The sequence below is a fragment of the Gymnoscopelus braueri genome (genome assembly GCF_963280865.1).
Source record: "Gymnoscopelus braueri genome assembly, chromosome: 5".
Classification (NCBI taxonomy): Eukaryota; Metazoa; Chordata; class Actinopteri; order Myctophiformes; family Myctophidae; genus Gymnoscopelus; species Gymnoscopelus braueri.
Genome location: NC_137606.1, coordinates 10204704 through 10227753, shown reverse-complemented (window position 1 = coordinate 10227753; position 23050 = coordinate 10204704). Strand labels below are relative to the sequence as shown.

Genomic DNA, 23050 nt, shown 5'->3' with positions numbered 1-23050 from the left:
ACATTGGGAGGTTAGAGACGTGGTAGTTCTCAAGGTAGTTCTGAAGTTCTCACAACTCAGTTTGCGTTTGCCCACCATAAACGGTAGCACTGTCTGTCTGCTGCGCCTGCTGCATCTGTTTTATTACACAAACTGACAGTGGAGAGTGGAGACAGAGGCATGCCTTTTGGGTTCCCCAATGCAACAACACCATTCATAAATCAATCAATGAACAGAGAGAACATTCTGAGAGGTACAGTCTGAGCGAACAGACTGTACCTCTCGGTACAGTCTGTACCGAGAGGAACAGTCGCTTCTTTATAAGTAGCTATATAACTACAACGATTTAGCAGCAGGCCTACAATAAAAAATGTAAGAGATCTAATTAGAGTCAGCTTTTTCATTTCGATTTTCAGGACAGGCTTCTGCTTGTAAACTAGGAGATAATGTGCCGCCTGCTGGTTAAAATGAGAACTACACAATGAAATAGTGGACCAGAGGTTACAGACTTCAGTCAAGGTCAAGGGTAGATGTTGTCTGAGTCTGAGAGATACAGTACATAACAAAGACAGAAACAATACACTGTGTAGCTGCAGCGAGATGATAATATTCTGCCAGAAGTAATGTGGTTCATTGCATTGTTATACAATGGTATCTGATATTATTATATAGGCCTATTGTTTTCATTGATTCATTGAGATGTTCTTTTAGAGCTCAGAACATTTAGGTTACTGAAGTACTGTACTTAAGTACAATTTTGAGGTACTTTTACTTAACTGGAGTTTTTCCAATTTTCAATACTTTTACTCCAATACTTTTACTTTCAATACTTTCAATACTACTCAGGTCTCAGAGGAAAATATTGTAATTTTACTCCACTACAAGTATATGAAAACTTTAGTTACTAATTACTTTGTAGATTTTGATCATTATTACAAAACACACTAACCACTTCAGCCATATATATTTTGGCCATTTGAATATAGCAGATCTACAAGCTCACAATGCATCACGATGCGACGCATTGTGAGTTTGTAAATTTGATATTTTCAAACGATTTTTTAATACATTTTGAACTTGCGAAATGGGACATTCTGCACAATGAGTACTTTTACTTTTGGTACTTTATAAGTATATTTTGATGTACTTTTACTCAAGTACATTTTGAATACAGGACTTCCATAGAGTAGTCTACATTTCAGTATTGATACTTTTACTTCGAAAATGTGTGTACTTTTTCTACCACTGGGTTACACGATAGGCTACATTACTATTTGCTCTATGTTTTTTGCTTAGAGAGACACAGCATGACACAGACCAAGGCTGATGACAGCGTTGTGCCACATCATGGCAGAGCAAGGTCATCATGATGGCACCATGTCACGCTGCCCATTACCACAGATTTTCATTCAAAAAACATCATGATTAAAACCATGTATAATGTGCTGTTTCGCAGTCTGTTCTCTCCATTCAGCGTTGCTCCTGCTTCATATGCCCTATGAGCTTGTAGATCTGCTATTTTCAAAAGATTTTTATGCACTTGAAAACTTGAAATGGGACATTCTGCACAATGAGTACTTTTACTTTTGGTACTTTAAGTACATTTTGATGCCAATACTTTTGTACTTTTACTAAAGTACATTTTGAATTCCAGACTTTTACTTGAAACAGAGTATTTATATATTGCAGTATTGATACTTTTACTTAAGTAAATAATGTGAGTGCTCTTTCCACCACTGTTACTAGGTGATGATGATATGGGATATACTCCACAACAGAGATACATAATGGATAGCTACTATCTCCTACCAGAGATAACTCCCCCCAAAAGAGTTCCAGTAAAACACTGGATGTTCCAATACCAATGCCTAGCAACTAACTTGCTGTAGGTAACAACTAGGTTACTGGAGGCCTCCCCCCCCCCCTTTTCAATTAAACCATTACACCATAACATATAATTTTGTATTATTACCAGATTAGAAATAAAATAAAAACAATTCTTACCAGAGATAAAATAAGAACAAAATCGGTTCGCTTTAAAGGGATAGTTTACCCAAATAAATACTTTTTTTCTATGGATTAGTCACCCCCTGGAGACTTGAATTCATGGATATTTTTGGGGTTTTTGTCTCATTCCTAAGCCAATAATTTGATGACCGGCGGACTGGTAGGCAGCGGTTTCCGGTAGGAGATACAAAGGAGACTCTTTAATCGTGTCTCCTACCGGAAACGCTGCCGGTCATCAAATTATTCCCTTAGGAATGTGACAAAAACTAGAAAAAGACAAAAAATATCCATGAATTCAAGTTTCCATGGGGTGACTAATCGATAGGAAAAAAGTCATTTTGGGGGTTAACTATCCCTTTAAGTTTGTTGTCAGTTGTCATGCATAAGCATGTATAGTTGTAACTTCCTTGTACACAAAAATAAACAGCATCTATAATAGGTCTATACAGATTTACTTTTATTTTGACGTATTCATACAGTGAATGGTCACATCAAGATCTCATCAGTCACACTTTGTTCTCAGACCCAGTCTGGAATGAAACCTAAAACAAGAAAGGAGGATAACACAATTTCAAAATAGCGTTGATTTGATATTTTCCACAGATGGTTTTGCTAGTTTCACATTCAGTCAGTTCATAAAGATATGCATTAGAACAAAAATCTGTCATTTAAATGTTTTAGAACATGTTTCAAAACATCCATCAGAAAACCAGGGCATCTTTTTTTTTAACCATAATGGTAAACTACTTTCCACAATGTGGATACATAATTAATAAAACAAATGTATATGATTTTTTCTCAACCATGTTCATGTAATTAAATATATGGCCAAATTTTATTTTTGATTACTGAGGCACACTTGATAGGCTACATCAGTGGTTCTCAACCAGTGGTCCGGGGACCACCAGTGGTCCTTGAGGGGGTTCCAGGTGGTCCCCAGCTAAATGATGGAGAGTTGGTAACCAAATGGACGCTTATAGATCTTTAACTCTTGAGAGCGTAAAATTAAACCAAATGGGGTTAATTTGGTTTAATTTAACGCTCTCAAGCGTTAAATAATTGTTAAACATCTGCATTACTTAATTGAGTAATTGTTATTTTGATCAACGTTTGCCTGTTATCTCTCCTATTGGTACCAACATCAATTGTGGACAAAATCAAAATCTCATCCAACGACAACAAAATATTGTCTTGGGTCTAAGAGTCTAAATCTCATCAAACGGTGGTCCGTGGCTCAAATGCCGAATGAATAACGGACCATGATATGAAAAGGGTTGAAAACCACTGGGCTACATCATAACATACCAGACCAAACAGTGGCAATTGCATTTTCAACAATTTATTTTAAGATTGAACCCAAACAGTGTCAATTTGGCAAAGGTTTGCAGTGTATTAACATGTTTTCTCAATATACCATCTAAAATTGTAACGAGTTAAGTGAGGTGTTACACATAACATTGTAAACACCCATCTGGTGAGTTTATAAATCATAATGAATTATAGCGCAGTCTTCAATTCATGGCCAAATGAACACGTTAATTAAATAGTATTAGACATATTTATTCATCTACACATTTAAATGCATTAGAATCAGACCTGTGTAGCTGTCAAGTAGTCATTTATTATGACTGAGGTTAGAGCACCGGATGAGTGGAGATTAACAACAGGGCACATGCCATATCAATCACAGTTAACCGGGACCAGGAAAGCATCTGTGTCGTGTGCAACTCTTTGAATATCTGTTTTTTCAAAGTGAACATTTTTACTCAAATCTTGGCTTCTGGGGGGTCCCTGGAACAACATATTTTGACAACATATTTTCGGCCAAATACATATCATTTTGGGGGTCCTTGACATGAAAAAACATTGAGAACCACTGATATAATAACATAAGTTTTTTCAAAAAACTTTCAGGATTTATAAGACATTCGTAGAATCCCCCAGAAGCAAAGATTTGAGTAAAAAATGTTCGCTTAAAAAAAAAAAAAAACGTTTTCAAATATTTGCACAAATGTTCAAGATTTTTCAAAAAATAGCAGATCTACAAGCTCGTAGCGCGCTATGAGCTTGTATATCTGCCATTTTTGAATACCGAAAGAAATCTAAAATAACACAGATGCGTTCCCGGTCTTAATGGGTTAAACATACTGTATAAATTGATTTTCAAATAGTCACTATGTGTATGTATGTACAGTAGTGTACTCAATGTGCTGCCTCAAGTGACAAGCCACAAGTTTGGTACTCTAAGGGCCGTTCACACTGAGCACTATATAACTGTAACTATATCGTTCACCATTGTATTTGTTATAGTTGTGGTGTGAACTCTGCCATCCACTTGACTTGATTTGGAAAACTATAATTTTATAGTTGTTGTGCTCAGTTTTAACGGCCTGTTACACTGCAAATTATTTACCATTTGACTAAAATGCACATTCATCAATTAAAGGCATTCAGTACAACTTCTGACTTTTTTTACATTTCAAAATCAACAAATGATGCCCTCTAGTTGAACTTTACTGAATATGACTATTCATTCAAGGTTTGACATACAGCAGAAAAGGCATACTGGTCAAGTTTTCTCTAGAGTAAAATCACTACTCTCTCAAGTGGTTTCATTCAGTAAGTGTCTAAAGTCAAATAGAAACACATCTCTGAAGACAGGATGCTTAAAAGTTAAAACAAGTGATGAACAAGTTCCTGAATAGTTTAAGTCCCTTAACAAAGCAGACGGTTATTACATTTCTTCCCTTCTAAAAGATGTAGCAGCTGCACCATTTCATAACACAAAGTGAGCAGCTTTGGGGCTTATCTAGGCTGTAGGGTTTAAAGCACATTTTTCTTTGGTGGGACATTTTATTTCCCCATGTGAGGTTATGGATAGTCAACCTCTGATATGCCGTAAAGCTGGGCTCACACTACAGGATCTTTTAAATTAAAATCCTCACAGATTTTGAAAACTGGTTGCATCATGCATGTCCTAAAATAATTGGATCTATAATCTTAATGCACATTACAAGATTTTAAAATAATGGTGCATCACACACACTACAGGATTTTATTAAGATTATTGTGCTTGGCTGAACAACACAGCACCTCAACATGATCACATGCGGAAGCAGGTGTATACAATGGAGAAGGTTAAAGGGATAGTTCACCCTAAAAATGACTTATTTTCTATCAATTACACACCCCATGAAGCCTTGAATTCAAGGACATTTTTTGGTTTTTGCCACATTCCTAAGTCAATAATTTGATGCTAATGCTAATGTCTCCAGTAGGAGACTCAAAGTTGACACTTTGAGTCTCCTACTGGAGCCGCCACCGGTCATCAAATTATTGGCTTAGGAATGTGACAAAAAAACAAAAAAATCTGCATTTCTGGGGGTGAACTAACCCTTTAAACTTGCTGTGGTAACGGACTAATGGTTGAGATATGCAGGCATGCAAACTGAGTATAGGGGTAAGATCTGGTGCGCATTTGAATCTTGATCCTGATTACTGGCCATATGAAGTCAGAAAGATTTAATTACAGTAGCGGTCTAGCAGTCATTAATTAGGAATACAATAACCTGCAATTGTAACCATACAGAAAAGGACATTTCAACTTACTGTACATAGTTAATAGTTGACATAGAAGAATGATCTATCTACTATAGCATGCTGGGGGACTGCAGCTGCTTCAGCCACAAAGTGTCGCGTGCACGTTATAGCAGTGGTTCTCAAACCTTATCATGTCAAGGACCCCCAAATTGACACTTATTAGCCCGCTGACCCCCATTTGAAACTATATGCCAGGGACCTCCATAAGAGAAGACTTTTACGGCTCTAGCAGAGATTCTCAACCATTTTAATTTCAAGGACCCCCAGTTTGACATGCATTAGAGGCTACGGACCCCCATTTAATGGCATTTCTATCTCTGGGACCCCAATTTACATTGTAAAATCAATGTTCATTTAACTCTGAGAGTGTACAAAGTTTGTACACTCTCTGAGTTACAGGCCCATAAGGGTCCACTTGGTTCCTAACTATCCATCATTTAGCTGGGGACCCCCTGAAACTCCCTCAAGGACCCCACTTTGAGAACCAATGCGTTATAGTGTTGCATTCCATGCACTTGACTTGTCTTTACTGAGGTGCAACAACACTTTGGATTGACTTTCTCTGTTCATCACTCGCTCTCTGCGTGCGTTCACAGTGCTCCACTCTCTGCTTCGTTCACTACAGGTGATGACACATCCTCAGTCACTTGCACTAACTTGCACACAGCCGAATAAGACACAAAGAATGAAGAATGCAGACTTTTAAAGAGCAGCGGAAATCTGGGATTGTTTTGGGAGAATCGTTAATGCAAGTGTGATGGAATCGGTTCTGGTTCCTCGAAGTTAGGAAGCCTATGCAGGTAGGCCTGCCACAATTATTACATAATTGTCTAATCATAATTATTTGAGAAAATCGCAATTATTTTTGCATAATCGTCATAATCGTTTCCATGTTGAAAATGTTCATATATTTTCAAATATAGCATTAAAAATTTTGAAAATAGCTGATCTACAAGCTTACAACGCGTCACAAATTAGTTTAAAATGATTAATTATGTCAGTAATCTTCCCTGTGCAACTTGTGATTACGAAGCCTAAAAGGCAAACAGAAATTCTTCATAATTATATGTTCCAATGTTCAATGCTAAAAACACAATTAAATCGTAAATCGCAATTATTTGTGTGACAACTAATCGTCAACTTAGATTTGTAATCGTGACAGCCCTATATGCAGACTCTGGTCAGACCCCTACACCCCCCCCAAAAAATGTCTCCTTATATCTGCACGAATCACGCGCAGACAATTAATAATCTTAATTTTGGATGCAAAATGGAGATTTCTCCCCCGAAAAGAGACAGGTTTTGCATGCCTGGATATGTCAGGGAATACACGTTATATAGAGACCTGTTGCCTTGTGAAGTCTTCAAATTCACTTCACATCTGTCTTCTTGAAGACTTGTTTGGGTCATGTGCCACTCCCCGTCCCCCGTCCCCCGTCCCCGTCCCCCCCCCGTCCCACTCAGACGTAATCATCCAGATAAATATCAAACATGTTTGGTAATTATCGGGGCAGCCCTGATTGTCTGAGAGCAGATTGGGAGGTTTAAGATTAGATCACTGAACCCCGCACGCTACAGGATAATCTGGGCAGATCATCAGTACCAATCATCCTCAAACCAGGAACGGGGGGGGGGGGGGGGGGGGGGTTTGCCAACCCCAAATCGCCATGATTATCCTGTAGTGTGAACCCAGCTTAAAGGGCAAGACCACTTTGGTAGAGGTTTGGGGTTGTGTAGTTACCTCGCCATGATGTAACTCCAAAGGTGAAGAAATCAAAAATAATTTCTCCAGTGATTAGAAATTGATAATTCAAAATATGCTCCTCATTGACTTACATTGCATGCTGAAACAGCGTACAATTTTTTATAAAGATGTTAACTTCCTAATTTGCCACTTTCATTAGGAAGAAAACCCGGACTGGATCCGTGGATCCAGATCTTCAAATAGTCAAATCAACAGGTGGTTAACATTTTTATAAAAAATAAAAACAATACTGGGTTTTGTGATGTTCTATACTGTCTGAATCAACTTTGTTTGCATTTGTTTACGTGCTAAAAGAGTGACTTTGAGAGCCGTTTCAGCGTACAATGTAAGTTAAGTCAATGAGAAGTATATTTTGAATTATCAATTTCTAATTAATGGAGCAAAAAGTTTTGATTTCTTGTCCACCTTTGGAGTTACCTCATGGCAAGGTAACTACACAACCCAAACCTCTACTAAAGTGGTCTTGCCCTTTAAGTGGCCAGATATTACCAGTTATTTCTGTCAAAATAATTTAAATGCATTTCCATGGAGAACACATGATACATGGTATCAGAGTCACATCTCTACTGACGGTATATAGTATGTGTTAGCAGGATAACTTTTCAATAGATGTTTAAAAAAAAGGTGAAAACAACTAAGTGACAATGTTATGGATATCTGGGGCAACCATTATCGATGATTGAGTCATTTTGTTTCCTTTGTTATGTGGGCCTATACATACCGCCCTTTGAGAGTGGGCTGTACAAATAAAATGTGACTTGACTGTTCAAGAAGTCATGTGGGAGGTATGCACGCTCAACCAAAGTAAAATATCACAGTAAACCAAAGTGAAATAGCACACAAGATCAGCAAGGACAAGTATAAGGGCTGAACTGCAGCCTAGAATGCTCCTTTACCTTGTAACCGTTCATTGTCTTCACTGTTCACTGGCTACACCGGTGTATGAAGGAAGTCAGAGAAAACTTACAAGAGAAGGAGAAGCAATGCACCCCCCCCCCCCCCCGGACAATCTGAGAGCAGTCACTACTGTATGATTTGGGAACCAACCGGAGCTTTGGGCAGACCACACCCCCGGAGGTGGTATAGTAATAGAAAATGATGCAATATTTTATAATTAGAGCATAGTGTGCTACAACTTGTGCATTTGTACAGTAGGATGCAGGGGTTAACAGAGCTGTTCTGCAGCCTAAAATCTCTTCATTCCACTCTACACATATTGCTAAATATCAATCTATATGCCCTATTTTCCAGTACAGTTTGCAGTATGTACCGTTCTCAGTCACGTGAGATATGCTCCTGCAGCTGTAATTATCTCCTCACTCCACTCCAAACATATCTTAAATATCAACTCAACTTGCTCTTTCTTTTTTTTTAACGGTGGTGGTGCGCGCTCTCTCTCAATGTTAAAGCAAGCTCGCTTTACCCAACCGAGAGCTCCGGGGCCGTGGTTTGCCCAAAGCTCCGGTTGGTTCCCAAATCACGCATCACTACTACTCTATACAGAGATGGAACCCTCTCTGAAGTTGGTCTTCCCTATCAGGACGTTGAGCAGCGTGGACATGCCCTCCCGCGTCTCCTTCTGAGCGTTCTGGATGATGTCATCAAGTCTGTCCTCGTCCTCACGCCCTATTAGGTAACCTTTGCCACCGTAACCATCAGCAACTACGTGATAATCTGCAAAGGGAAAGAGATTGTTTTTGTCATTGGGTCCGGTAGTGTCTGCTTCTACATGACTCTAGTCAAAGGACAATAATAGATTGATTTGTCAAACTCATCCAGGTTTCCAATTTCACTGTGCAGAATGTGGAATGACACATAGGCTGCTCTGTATGACAAACAGTGCAAATTCAAATCATTGTGGTCTTGTATGAGAAATTAGGTTAACAGACAGGGTTTACAATTAAAAAAATATTATAACTAGAAAGGGTTTCACCGCGTTCATGATTTGCGGCATTTTATTCAAAACGGGCCACTCCTGCAAACTTTAGACGTCAATCTTAGCCAATCAGGATGGAATATGAAAAATCTGAAAGACCAGTTTCGTTTAATGACAATAGAGAAACTGTGTACCGATTTGCATGATGTTTGGATAAAATCTGTAGGAGTACTGTCAAAAGAATAGTTTTGCAAAAAGCAGCCTCCTGGTGGCGCTATAACAGGCCCATGTGAAAAATGGGCAGAGGTTCTGCTCTGGCATCCAGGGAGTGTATGTGCACAGTTTCGCTGCGATCAAGCCAATGGTGCCGGAGATTAGCTGATCACAGACGGAGGGGGCGACGGACACACACGGACGGACGGACAGGGTGCAAAACATAGTCTCGGCCATGCCTTTCGGCCTGGCGGAGACAACAATGCAAATTCCCTTCTCAGTCTTAAAGGGTAAATAACTTTCACAGACCAACCAGGTCATACCAACACAAATATGTACCTGTAAATGCAAGGCCACATGCCACATTGCTACCAAGGATGGGCACTTGTTCTCTGGATATCTGACTCCAGCAGGCGTCATTGCCCACAACAGCAATGACAGGAGTCTGGGAGAGAAATGCCAAAGGGAAAAGAAGATAGGAGAATAAGAGATTGAATTCAGTGATTTGGTAAAAAAAAAAAAAAAAAAAGTATTGTATAGCTAACTGGCCATGATATAAGGGACAGATGTTGCATCTGTGCTCTGTGACCAACAAACCTAAAGTTAAATTCAGTACAATGACACTCTCACTGTATGGCAGAACAGATCTTAAAATCAGAGTCTACCAATATAGTATACGTGTGAGTCCTGGTACTTAAAGTGAAATGACAGTTTTGATCTTATCGTTAGCCTCATAGCATAATTGCCTAAGTAATATTTTGGCCAAATCTACATTTGTGCCTAACTCTACTCTCCTAACACTGCTGCTTCATTGTGCCTATTGCATATTGCCTAAACTTAGGCAATTATGCTATGAGGCAAACTTTTTGAACGTAACAAGCATTCGGATTGGCTGAGAACATAAGCAATAAGGCAGGATGAATCAGCAGTGTTAGGGGAGTAGAGTTTGGCAGATATAAATAAAGGCAGAAACATGACTTAGGCAAAATGAGTGTGTTTTTAATTGCCTAAGTCAATTTTACATTTCTTCTTTCCTGATAACCTTCAAAATATTACTTAAGCAATTATGCTATGAGGCCAACGTTATAGTACCCTTGATAAAAGTTCTCTAGTTCAAAAATAGACAGGTTAACAATATCTGTGTAATGTGAGTGCCAGTACCACCGGTAGGCTGAACAGGCGGGGAACAAAATAAACCATGACTTGTTTTATTATAACAGTGGCAGAATAATATGCGATGTGCTCAAAGTCTGTTTTTGAGACCTGATTCACAATGCTAAGAGAGTGAATAGAATCGAATACTAAGTCCCTCACAATTAAAAATATAAACAAATTTAAAAAACAATGAAAACTACAGGGAAAATAACATACACAGAGAGAAGCAAATATATCATCATAATATGATGAATTATATATTATATATCATTTAAGTTTCTCTGGATAAGAATCAGTTCAATACTCCAAATTCATATTTGGTGGTTTTACCTTGTGTCTAGTGAATGTGTCGAACTCTGCTACACTGTATCCCAAGGAGCCATCACCGTAAACTATCCATACCTGAAAGTGACAAACATGCAGATAATGAAAAACAGTGTATATGTGTCTGATAATGAACGGTAAGAAGTGATGCACACATACAGGACTTTGCTTAGGTCTGTGTACCGACCATACTGTACCTCAGATTCTGGTCGGCACAGCTTTGCACCGAGGGCAAACCCTCCTCCAACACCAAGAGTTCCAAAGGCACCTGCAGAGATGTGAAGTAATTTAAAAAAGGTTTAAACTTTAGAGCAAAAAGTCTCTGAATTGCTGAACTGTCAGCCTGCTTATGTTGTTTTTCATATCCACTAGGTGGAGATAGATAGGATTGAACCACTGCAAATCAGGATCTGCTAAATCTTGAAAAGTATGAATCTGGATCAGATTGATCCTATCCTGAACTTCGGGACAAAATATGTCTGGATTGTCTGATCCTGGATCACAAACTATAGGATTTCAAAATCTTATCCGATCTGATAGGGTTTACATTTTTTGGAACTCGTGGGCCTGGTTATGCAGAGATTTTGATCTCAGTTGACTTCTATTCACAAACGGACTTCTGTCAAATTAGCACTGTCCATTGTCTTTATGAAAAAGTCAATAGGCCCCTAACCTGGATCAAGCCAGCGCAGAGGTCCTCTGGGTCTCATAATGTAAGCTGCACTTCCCACAAAGTCCCCTCCGTCTGCCACAATGATACTGTCTTCTGCCATTAGCTCGTCCACACGGTGAAGAACACGCAACGGGTTCAGGTGGTGCTCCGTCTTCTCTTCAGCTTTTGCCCTGGATGCACAAATGACATGAACTTATTTATGTGTAAGAAATGGATGAGAGGATGTTTTTGCAAATTGTCATGGTTTTGTTTATGTTTATCTCTGTAAAGTATGAGTTGCAGAGTTTAAGTGAAAATGAACATTTCACAACGCTTGGATTTTTCTATTTTAAAGGTTTCATGACATTCGTTTTCATTTATTATTATTCTTTTCGTTTTTTAATCGCAATCATTTGAGTGATAATTAATCGTCAACTTAAATGTGTAATCGTGACAGCCCTAGTTCACAGATTCAGATATTGAAAGAATATTTCGGTATGTGAATCTGTGTGCAACTGTCGAATGTTAAATCAATCATTTAACATTCGACAGTTGATCCCCATTTACCTATTTGTTGTCTCTTTACTGACATCTCCTGCCTTGAGACTCTGTGGCCATTCCTCTGGACATCTGTGACCCTTCAGGCCTTTGGATAGCCGAAGCAGGAACGAACCAGCATCACCTAGAACACATAAATACTGTATGACAGAATAGTTGAACAGTGGAAATGGCTACCACCACATTTGTAAAGTTTGTTCCATGCATAGATGGATATACATACAGTACTGTACATCCATACACACAACAATGCAGAGACGGTCACACAAACAAGCACACATCCACACCAACCCAAACCCAGACAATCACACGCATAACAGAGGGGGTTTGTCATCAGTTCAACACTAGTTAAATTACAGATTTGCTTATGCTTGCTATGAATCACTAACTATTTGTAAGTACCTTGAATTGCCACTGTAGGTTTCCAGAACATGTCAGAGTTTTTCAGCAGCTGTGTCTTGTCTCTGTTGACAGTGATGATTTTGCTGCGTCTGTTCAGAACTCTACCATAACTCAGCCTGAAGTCACACACAGTGCCTAAAAATAATACACACAACATTATCATAATATACCACAACAATATGCAATACTGGCTGCTTGAAATGATTAATACAGATTATATCTACTGTAATAAATACTATAAAATAAATACTGTATGTTTCAAGAAATGACTATACAAGCGGAATGTGCGACCTGCCAACAGGACCAGGTCAGCATCTTTCAGGGCGTCCCGTCTGTTCTGTCTGATGTGGATGGGACTGTCCTTTCCCAGCATGCCACGGGACATGCCCCCCAAGAAGCACGGGATACCCAATGACTCCAAGGCCTTCCTGTGTTATAGACAAATACATTGGAACAGATATGTTATAAGCAGAATCCTTATGGGCATGAAAGCTTTGTCAATGTGGTGTGGTGTTGGGGTGTGTACATTTGTTCACTGTATTGTATGTTTCTGGTCTTTGTTAGCTCTATGTAATGTGCTGGTACCACCGGTAACAAATGTTACTGTGTTCTTTAATATACAAATATAACAGAGGATTATCAGTTAGGGACATGAGAGTCAGGCATAAAAAACATGTTTTATCACAACAGGATAAGTTTACATGTATGTTTAAGTACAGGTACAAGAAAAGGGAATATGCTGTACCTGATATCATCTGCAGGTGTTGGGGGCAGTGTTGCTTGGCTACCAATCAGAATCACGGGTTTCTTGGCTCGGCTTACAAGCTCTATGCACTTTTGTACCTGATTATGTATAACACAAGGGAGAGTAATTATAGTTTGAGTAAAGCATACCACTTGGCTTAATTGAATATCTAATCAGGCATAACGAGGCAGCAACACATTATTTCACTCTATTGTGAACACAGACAATTAGCAATCAAATGCCATGGCTGTCCTGTGAGATACACTTTCAGTTGTCATTTTGCTTAACTGCAGTCATCAGTGGGGACTTACTAGCCTGGTTCCAGACGAATCTGCCTTTGCAAAATCGCATCACACTTTAGCCGTCGGCAGATTAGGTCTGGCCCCCCTCCATAGAGATTTCATTTCTCTCCCTCCGCAGTGGTGCGGAACCAACCAGGGCCCAGTATCCAAATGTGGGCGGGCTTATCACCTTATTTGGAGCAATGACGTACAAGGAAGCACTGCTCTGATTGGTTCGTGAACAAGGAAGCACTGCTCTGATTGGTTTAGGTCTAACCAATAGAGTCCGTTTGGATCTTTTTGTAACCGCCCCTTGGAAAAAAATCTATCGTTGATAGGGACCAGACTAATATCCACGCAGTGTGTCGTGTGATATTGTCTGGCCACGCAAGGCTAGGGACTTACAGCATGTTATCAGTAAATCTGTTTTATTATATATCAATCAAACAGACAGACATAATCAAGCAGTCCCACGCAACCAAACTTCACATCCATGTCTTGATTGGTTGAAAAAGACAAAATAACTAGTCTGGAGAAGCGTCTCTGTCATTTTAGATTCCTTTGGCTATTCAAAATAATAGCAGATCTACAAGCTCATAGCGCTATGAGCTTGTAGATCTGCTTTTTTAGAAAAATCGTGAAAATCTCTGAATATATATTTTTTAAAGCGAACATTTGTAACTCAAATCTTTCCTTCTGGGGGTCCCTGGAAAAAAATATTTTACAAATGTGCGCTTTAAAAAAATATGTATTTAAAGATTTGCAAAAATGTTCACGATAAAAATAAAAAAAATAGCAGATCTACAAGCTCATAGCGCGGCACTCGGTGCCGCGCCATGATCTTGTATATCTGCTATTTTTGAATAGCCCAAAGAAATCTAAAATGGCAGAGATGCGTCCCCGGATTGAATGGGTTAATGTGGAAAGAACACATGACATGTTTACCTTTATGTATCATAGCAGCCTCACCTGATCATCTGTGGCTTGTGGAACATCAACAGGCAGAGGAGACGCATCCCTCGTCTCCCAGGCACCACAGAACAGATTCAAGAGGTGGTTCTGGAGGTACCTTAAGAGATCAGCATGTCATCTTTTGTAACGTCAAAAATTCAACATTTACATATTATAGCAGCCAAACAGCCCACTGTACCACTATAGATGTATTGAAGTCTTAACGCCACTCCGTTATCCCCGGGGTCACGGAAGGATTTGTTTTTGTATTTTTGGAACACAGTTCTTCTATGCCACGATGCTATTGAGACCCTATGGTGTTTTCTATGGAATAAATAACTCTGTGAACTCAGCGTTCTCTAGCGGCAATGATGTTAGACTTCATTTCTCAATACTGAAGCTACTAATACTGCTACGAATAGACCCACTAATAATAATGCTAGACACACTTCATATCATTAATTGTTTTCAGCCAGGTTTTTCTCATAAAGCACAGCTTTAGATAAGCAATTAAATCGCTTCTAGTGGCCAGTGGTGGAAAAAGTACTCAAAGTAAAAGTATCAATAATGCAATGTAGAAATACGCTGTTACTCGTAAAAGTATTGGTATCAAAATGTACTTAAAGTACCAAAAGTAGAAAGTACTCATTATGCAGAATGTCCCATTTCCAAGTTTTCAAATGTATAAAAGATCTTTTGAAAATAGCTGATCTAGCTCACAATGCGTTGCATCGCGACGCATTGTGAGCTTGTAGATTGGCTATTTTCAAAAGAAATGTATGTTAAATGTAATGTATGTTAATGCATGTTTTGTAATAATAATCTAAATTAATCTATAAAGTAACTAAAGTTTTCAAATAATTGTAATGGGGTAAAAATACAACATTTGAGGGTAGAAGTAAAAGTAGAAGTAAAAGTACAGAAATTTGGAAATACTCCAGTAAAGTAAAAGATATCTCACAATTGTACTTAAAAGGTAGGGTAAGTGATTTCCTTTGGTTAAAATAAGTGTTAAATAGCTCTATATTCTGATAGTACTCATTGCTATAGAGTGTTTGTTCAGTAAAAGGAGTCTCCATGTCTCTCCAGCTCTTTATTAAACAGAAATTGCATTTTCGTTTCAGTTTCATTTCCAATTTTATCCAATCAGGATAGAGAACTCAATCAGGATACAGATTAAACAAGTGAAATTGGAAGTGATGACACTAAGAAATGAGCATGCAAAATTGGAGCTGGAACACTATAAAAATGAAGCTTAAAAATGGGTACTTTCTCCTGATTGGCTGAGATTTTGACACCTACCGGAAAATGTATTTTCTGTTTATTAAAGAGCTGGAGAGACGGGGAGACTCCTGTTACTGAACAAACACTCTATAGCAATGAGTACTATCAGAATATAGTGCTTTAACCTTTTAACAAAATACTTTTTGTTTTAACCAAAAAATATCACTTGCCCTACCTTTAAGTACAGAACTTGAGTAAATGTACTTAGTTACTTCACACCACTGTTTATGGCCCCATGACCGTCAACATACCAAGTGATGATCTTTCCCATCAGGCCTTTGGGAGGGTTCTTCACCATGAACTCCTTGGACACCAGGTGGAACGGGTAGAGGGTGTCGATGGGGAACTCGATGAACACGGGGCCAGGGGTCCCGGACTGGGCGATGGCCAGGGCCTTCCTGACCGTAGGGATGATCTCCCTCACCGTCCTGATGGAGGCACAGAACTTACACAGCGGCTTGAAGAGCGACATCTGGTCGATGTCTTGCAGCGCTCCTCTGCCCTGTAGTGTGCACCAATCACAAAGTCAAAGGGATATTAGGCATTCTGGCAGGGGGGGGGTATGTTTATTTAAATTGGCCCTATAGACCATTGGTTCTCGACCTTTTCAGACAGTGACCCCCTCAAATAATCATATTTGAAATGGGGACCCTCCCCCCAAATGGAAATGAGATTTCCAGAGGGAGGGGTTTACCAGGCTAGGTTTCCTCCGCCGTCGTTGTATGAATGTGTGTGTGTGAATGGGTGAATGTAATGCACAATCTATGTAAAGTGCTTTGGATAAAAGCGCTATATAGCGCACCATTTTACCATTTGTGTCATCTTAGATTTCGTTGGCTATTCAAAAATAGCAGATATACAAGCACTGAGTGCCACGCTATGAGCTTGTAGATCTGCTATTTTGGGGGGGAAATTGTGCAAATTTGTATTGCGAACATCTTTAACTCCAATCAGTGCTTCGGGGGGAGAACAACATATTTTGAGATCCGCAGCCAAATACATATATTTTTGAAATACAAACATAATATCTCCTACCATTGCTATGCCGATGACGTCCAGATTTATTTACCCATCAAACTAGACTCAAACAATTCTTTTCAACCACAACTCGATGTAAAAACCTGGATGGACAACAACTTCCTGACACTCAACCAAAATAAAACTGAGATCATATTATTTGGCCACAACACCGTCAAACCCCCCAACATCCCGGACACCCTCATATATCCAACATTTGCTCCTCTGCCAAATATCTTGGTGTAATCCTGGATAGCACCTTCAAATTTGACAAACACATCAGTTCTGTTGTAAAAGCTAGCTTCTTTCAACTCAGACTTCTCGCCAAGGTTCCCCTGACCACAATTAGAAATAGCTATACATGCCTTCATCTCCTCACGACTTGATTACTGCAATTCCCTCTACACCGGCTTAGAGCAGTCATCTCTCAGGCGCCTACAGCTGGTCCAAAATGCTGCGGCCCGCCTTCTTACTGGCACAAAAAGACGTGAGCACATCAGTCTTGTCCTGGCCTCACTTCACTGGCTCCCTGTCAATTTTAAGGTCCTTTTATTTGCTTTTAAATCTCAAAACGGGCTAGCTCCACTATACCTCGCTGAGCTCATAGATCCATACACTCCAGCCAGGGCCCTGAGGTCTGCTGATCAGTCGCTACTGGTCGTCCCAACAACCAATAAAAGGACCAGGGGTGGCCGCGCTTTTGCTGCTGCCGCCCCGACGCTTTTGGAACGACCTCCCTCTCCCCATCCGATCTGCCCAGTCCATTGGGGTTTTCAGATCCCTCCTTAAAACCCACCTATTCTCTTTGGCTTTTAATTGCCCTTGATTCGCTACTGTGTCTTAATAATGCACTGTATTTGTCTGTGCGCCAAAAAGCATCAACGCATCAGTTGATGCTTTGTTTGTCTCAACCTTGTACAGCACTTTGGTCAGCTTCTGTTGTTTTAAATGTGCTTTATAAATAAAGTTTGATTTGATTTGATTTGTATATCTATCTACAATTTTTGAGTAGCCAAAGAAATCTAAAATGACAGATGCGTTCCCGGATTGAATGGGTTAATTGGTTAACAAGTCAAATTTAATTGGATTTATGTTTGGACTTGTGTCTCTGGTTGATGCAAACCTGAAGCAGTGTACTAGCAGCTCCTCCCATCAGCAGCAGTGGAGACTCGGCCATCTGAGCGTTCTTCACCGCCGTCACCGTGTTGGTGAGACCTGGGCCAGCAGTCACTACCGCTACACCAACACTACCTAGGAAACACACTAGTATCATCACCTGCCCCAAACTGATCAACCCACCAAAATGCTAATCTGAAACTTACGGTTCTAGCCTTGCTGTATTGAATTGAAAATTCATATTATGAGAATAAAATAAAAATAAAAAAGAGGCCGTGTCCTGGTACTGTGCATACTGCATACTGACAAAGACCATTAACTCTTTAACTGCCAAAAACGGGAATTCCCGTCCGATGGCTCTATGGCTATCATGGCCAATGACGGAAAGACGAAAACAAAATTGTTTTGAAAATTTAAAAAAAAAAATTTTTTTTTTGAATTTTTCTGATTTTTTTTGGTTTATCTCAAATGAACTAGGAGATAACGCTATCCAAAAAAATGCTGCTCCATTCACTTCAATGTTAAAAAACAAACAGAGGAAAAATGCACCTTTTTCCTGGCAGTGCAGAGACACAGTCTGAAATAAGTCTGGCAGTGAAAGAGTTAATGTGCCAATTATTGAAACCCATTTTGCAATATCTATAGTCCTATTAACATTATATCAATCACTACTTTATGCATACACGTTTTTTTGGGGGGGGGGGGGGGGTTATGCCTTTATTGATAGGACTGTAGGCTGACAGGAAATGGGGAGAGAGAGATGGGGAGTGACATGCAGCAAAGGCCGTCGGGATCGGGACTCGGACCCGCAACACGCCATCAGGCTACACTGAGACGTATGCATACAGCTTTTTGCCCTGATTTTTTTTTTCTTAAAAACTCATAATTGACTTACTATTGTGAATGCAATTATTAGTTTATAATACGGTAATAAAATAAAATAAGATAATACTAATAATAAAAATACATAATTATTATTTATTATCATCATTATTATGTAATAATAATTCCCACTATGCTCTTGAATAGCCAAAGCAGAACCACGGCCCGGGGGCAAAGCGGCTGTCAGAAAGGATTAACTTAATTTACAGCCTCAGATCAAATTTAAGAGCTCTTAACAGGTGTCTAGCATTAAATTACCACTATAGGTGGGTGCTCCCATAGCTGAATGGTTTGAGGACCACATGGCTGTCCCCGCTTAAATCCTGGCATAGGTACCTTTGTTGCCAAGAATAATGCAGAAATGCAACAGAAATGTGTCTTAATGTAAATTCCCACTCTGGGAATGGGTTCCAACAAAGGGGTGTGTGCTACTTCCATCCAGTGGTGGAAGAAGTACTCAGATATTTTACTTAAGTAAAAGTAGCAATACCATAAAAGGCCTGTGTTCAAAATGTTACTTGAGTAAAAATACAAAAGCATTGGCATCAAAATATACTATAAGTACCAAAAGTAAAAGTACTAGAATGATTGAAAATAGCAGATCTACAAGCTCACAACGCGTCACAATGTGAGCTTGTAGATCTGCTATTTTCAAATAGCTTAGGTATAAAATAGGGTTAAAGTGGTAAATGTATGTTTTATAATGTAATAATTTATAGCTGCAAAGTAACTAAAGTTTTCAAATAATTGTAGTGGAGTACAATATTTGCCTCTGAGATGCAGTGGAGTAGAAGAAAAAGTATTGGAAATTGGTAATACTCAAGTAAAGTGCAAATACCTCAAAGTACAGAACTTAAGTAAATGTACTTAGTTACTTTCTACAACTGATTCCATCGGTAGGTACATACCTGACAGCCGTGCCACAGCATCCGCAGCGAAGACAGCAGTGGCTTCATGTCTGGTGTCTACGATGCGTATGCCCAGCTTCTCACAAGCCACCAGGATGGGTGAAATGTGTCCCCCCACCAAGGTGAACACAAATTTGATCCCATGGGCACGGAGCACCTGTGCCACACTCTCCCCACCATGGCGTGGGCTTTCAGTTTCAGTCTGAAAGTACAGCAAGAGAGAGAGAAGAGACTATTCAGTCATATATGCATTATGATAATAACTGATGGAGCAACATGAAGATACTGTGCCTCAGTCTGAAGAACAGTAAGAGAGAGAAGAGACCATTCAGTCATAATATACATATGATAATAACTGAAGGAGCAACATTAAAGGAGTAGTTCACCCCAAAAATGACTTATATTCGATCAATGACACACCCCATGAAGCATTGAATTTATGGAGATGTTTTAGTTTTAGTTAGTTTTTGTCGCGTAAATAATTTGATAACTGGCGGTCTCTCCTACCGGATACATTAGCATCTTTCCGCCGGTCATCAAATTATTGGCTTAGGAATGCGACAAACTAAAAAATCTCCATGAATTCAATGCTTCATGGGGTGTGTCATTGATGGAACATTTTCATTTTTCTGGGTGAACTACTCCTTTAAGATACTGTGCCAAAGAGACCACGGTATACACATTACTTTTGTGTCTCATTTGTGGTTGTTGTTTCAAGACAGGTTTGTCGGATAGACGTTTTGACTTAAAACGCATAAGCCCTTTATGCAAAGTAGGCTAAGTCCACTGGACTTTTTTTGCGTGATTCTTTTAGTCTAAGTGTTTGAATGTACTTGTGCTGTTTGCTTTTCTGTCTAATGAAATATTCAATCAATCAATCAATATCATGTGAACACATGAAAACCAGTTGAACCACATTCTCCTTATTCTGAACTAACATTACACCCTCATGCAAGCTATAAATATTACATGAAACCGAATTCCAGTGGTGGAAAGTAACTAAGTACATGTACTCAAGTACTGTACTTAAGTACAATTTTGAGGTATTTTTTTTACTTTACTGGAGTATTTCCAATTTTCAGTACTTTTACTTCTACTCCACTACATCTCAGAGGCAAATATTGTACTTTTACTACACTACAATTATTTGAAAACTTTAGTTACTATGCAGATATAAATTATATTATAATATAAAATATACATTAACCACTTTAGCCCTATTTTGTACCTAGGCTATTTAAAGGACTAAAAAAGTATTTTTATATTGTGGTAATGATACTTATACTTAAAGTATCAATACCATATCGTAAAACATTTGAGTACTTTTTCCACCACTGCAGAATTCACGTGTCAACTCCCTGTGTTATCCTATGTCATCATCACTGCATATTTCACAATAGTATTGTCCAAGCTTTGTGCACACTTTACTGTGCACAAAGCTTGGACAATACTATTGTGAAATAGTTAGTGTCACTAACGTTAGGCAGATCCAGAGTGTGATAGCCTTTGTACCAGATAGCCACAGGGGCCAGGGCTGTTCAAAGTTTACCTCTGCTCATATTACATGAATGGAGAGCTCACACACCTAGCAGCTCACCTCTCACCTTTAATACACAATCCAGGTTTTTATTATCTGACCAGTGACCATGAGAAAGAATGCATGATCTATTTGCTGAAAAACACCCCTGCTTTCTCAAGTTTGAAGAGAATGCATACAACACAGTGGTGGAAGAAGTACTCAGATATTTTACTTAAGTAAGTAGAAGTACCACTGTGTAGAAATACTTATAGTAAAAGGCCTGTTCAAAATGTTGCTTGAGTAAAAGTGCAAAAGTATTGGCATCAAAATATACTTTAAGAACCAAAGGTAAAAGTACTAAAATGTTTGAAAATAGCAGATCTACAAGCTCACAATATGACGCGTTGTGAGTTTATTTTCAAAATAGCCTATGTAGAAAAATAGGGCTAAAGTGGTTAATGTATGTTTTATAAAATAATAATGTATATCTGCAAAGTAACTAGTAACTAAGTTTTCAAAAAAATTGCAGTGGAGTAAAAGTACAATATTTGCCTGAGATGTAATGGAGAAGAAGCAAAAGTACAGAAAATTGGAAATAACACAGTAAAGTAAACCATACCTCAAATGTGTACTTGTACAGTACTTGAGTAAATGTACTTAGACTAGTTACTTTACACCACTGTGTGCATACAACAACAGATGCTAAAATATACTGAGTTTCCTGCTTATTGCTATATTAGCCATGGTTCACATGACGCTCGTCTGTCACAAGCGTCATGGAACCACTTGTTCCTGGTTTTTGAATGGTCTCCATTTACAACCCGTACATCTACATAAACGTTCAGATTTCAAATTTAAAGTGCTTACTTCATGGTCACGGATGTAACAAGTTAAAACGCTCTGGTCTAAGTACCCGTATCTACCGTATTGTTCAATAAAAACATTTTAATCCGATCAGTGGCCATTCTTTCAGAATTGTCTCCATATGTGTTCAACTACGCGCCCTTATCGGTTGGGAGGTGTATTGCACTCTGATACATTATAACTATGAGAAAATGGCCGCCGATCGGATTAAAAAGCTTTTTATTTAACAATACGGAAGATATGGGTAGTTAGAACCGGGCGCTTTAACTTGTTACATCCATATCCATGAGGTCAGCACTTTTACATATGAAATGTGAACCTTTATGTAGATGTACGGGTTGTAAAATGGAGACCATTCAAAAACCAGGAACAAGTGGTTCCATGACTTGTCATGATATTGATATGACAGTCATGCGCCTGCAAGAGAGACGTTGGAGAACAGAGTATTAAAACGGATGAAATAAAAAATATATAATACAAAATTAAATAAATGAATAAATCATGAAATATGCACTTACCTTGTGAAATAACTGGTACAACAAGCCAAGTTTATAGGCTGCAAATACGAGTCCCAACGCCAAGCCGCCCAGAACGCTCCCTACAACGCCTCCCAACGCATCCATCTCTCTGTGTATCTGTCACACCACCACAGTGTGACAAATACACGGAAGCAGGTGTTTCTATTATTATTAAATATCTAATGTAATATCTTCTCCTATTCAACCTGCTTCACAGTGGCTCACTGGTAACAGGCTAGGCTATTGTTTAGCCTGTGTAATAAGACCCTGAAGCTGTTCATACAACTTCTATTATAGCTCCTTGTTTTATGTCACCGTTTACTTGCTCAAGTTGAAGTTCATGTCAGCTCAACCATGTATGTAATACCATAGGGTTCAATAGGAAGAATCTAAAACACTTCAACTTGAAATGACCGATAGATATAAATGATGCA

General features: G+C 38.9%; 1 protein-coding gene across 1 annotated transcript; it reads right to left on the bottom strand.

Annotated features, from left to right (window-relative positions):
- Positions 1-7023: 7023 nt before the first annotated feature.
- Positions 7024-23050, bottom strand: ilvbl (ilvB (bacterial acetolactate synthase)-like). The gene is made up of 14 exons (XM_080428172.1): positions 22617-23050; positions 19716-19917; positions 17933-18060; positions 16044-16294; positions 14527-14626; positions 13277-13374; positions 12823-12959; positions 12532-12666; positions 12139-12253; positions 11593-11762; positions 11117-11187; positions 10926-10997; positions 9780-9885; positions 7024-9025 (listed from the first exon to the last, which is right to left on the bottom strand). Exons 1-14 carry the CDS (start codon positions 22719-22721, stop codon positions 8847-8849), a joined length of 1869 nt encoding a protein of 622 aa, XP_080284298.1. The 5' UTR covers positions 22722-23050; the 3' UTR covers positions 7024-8846.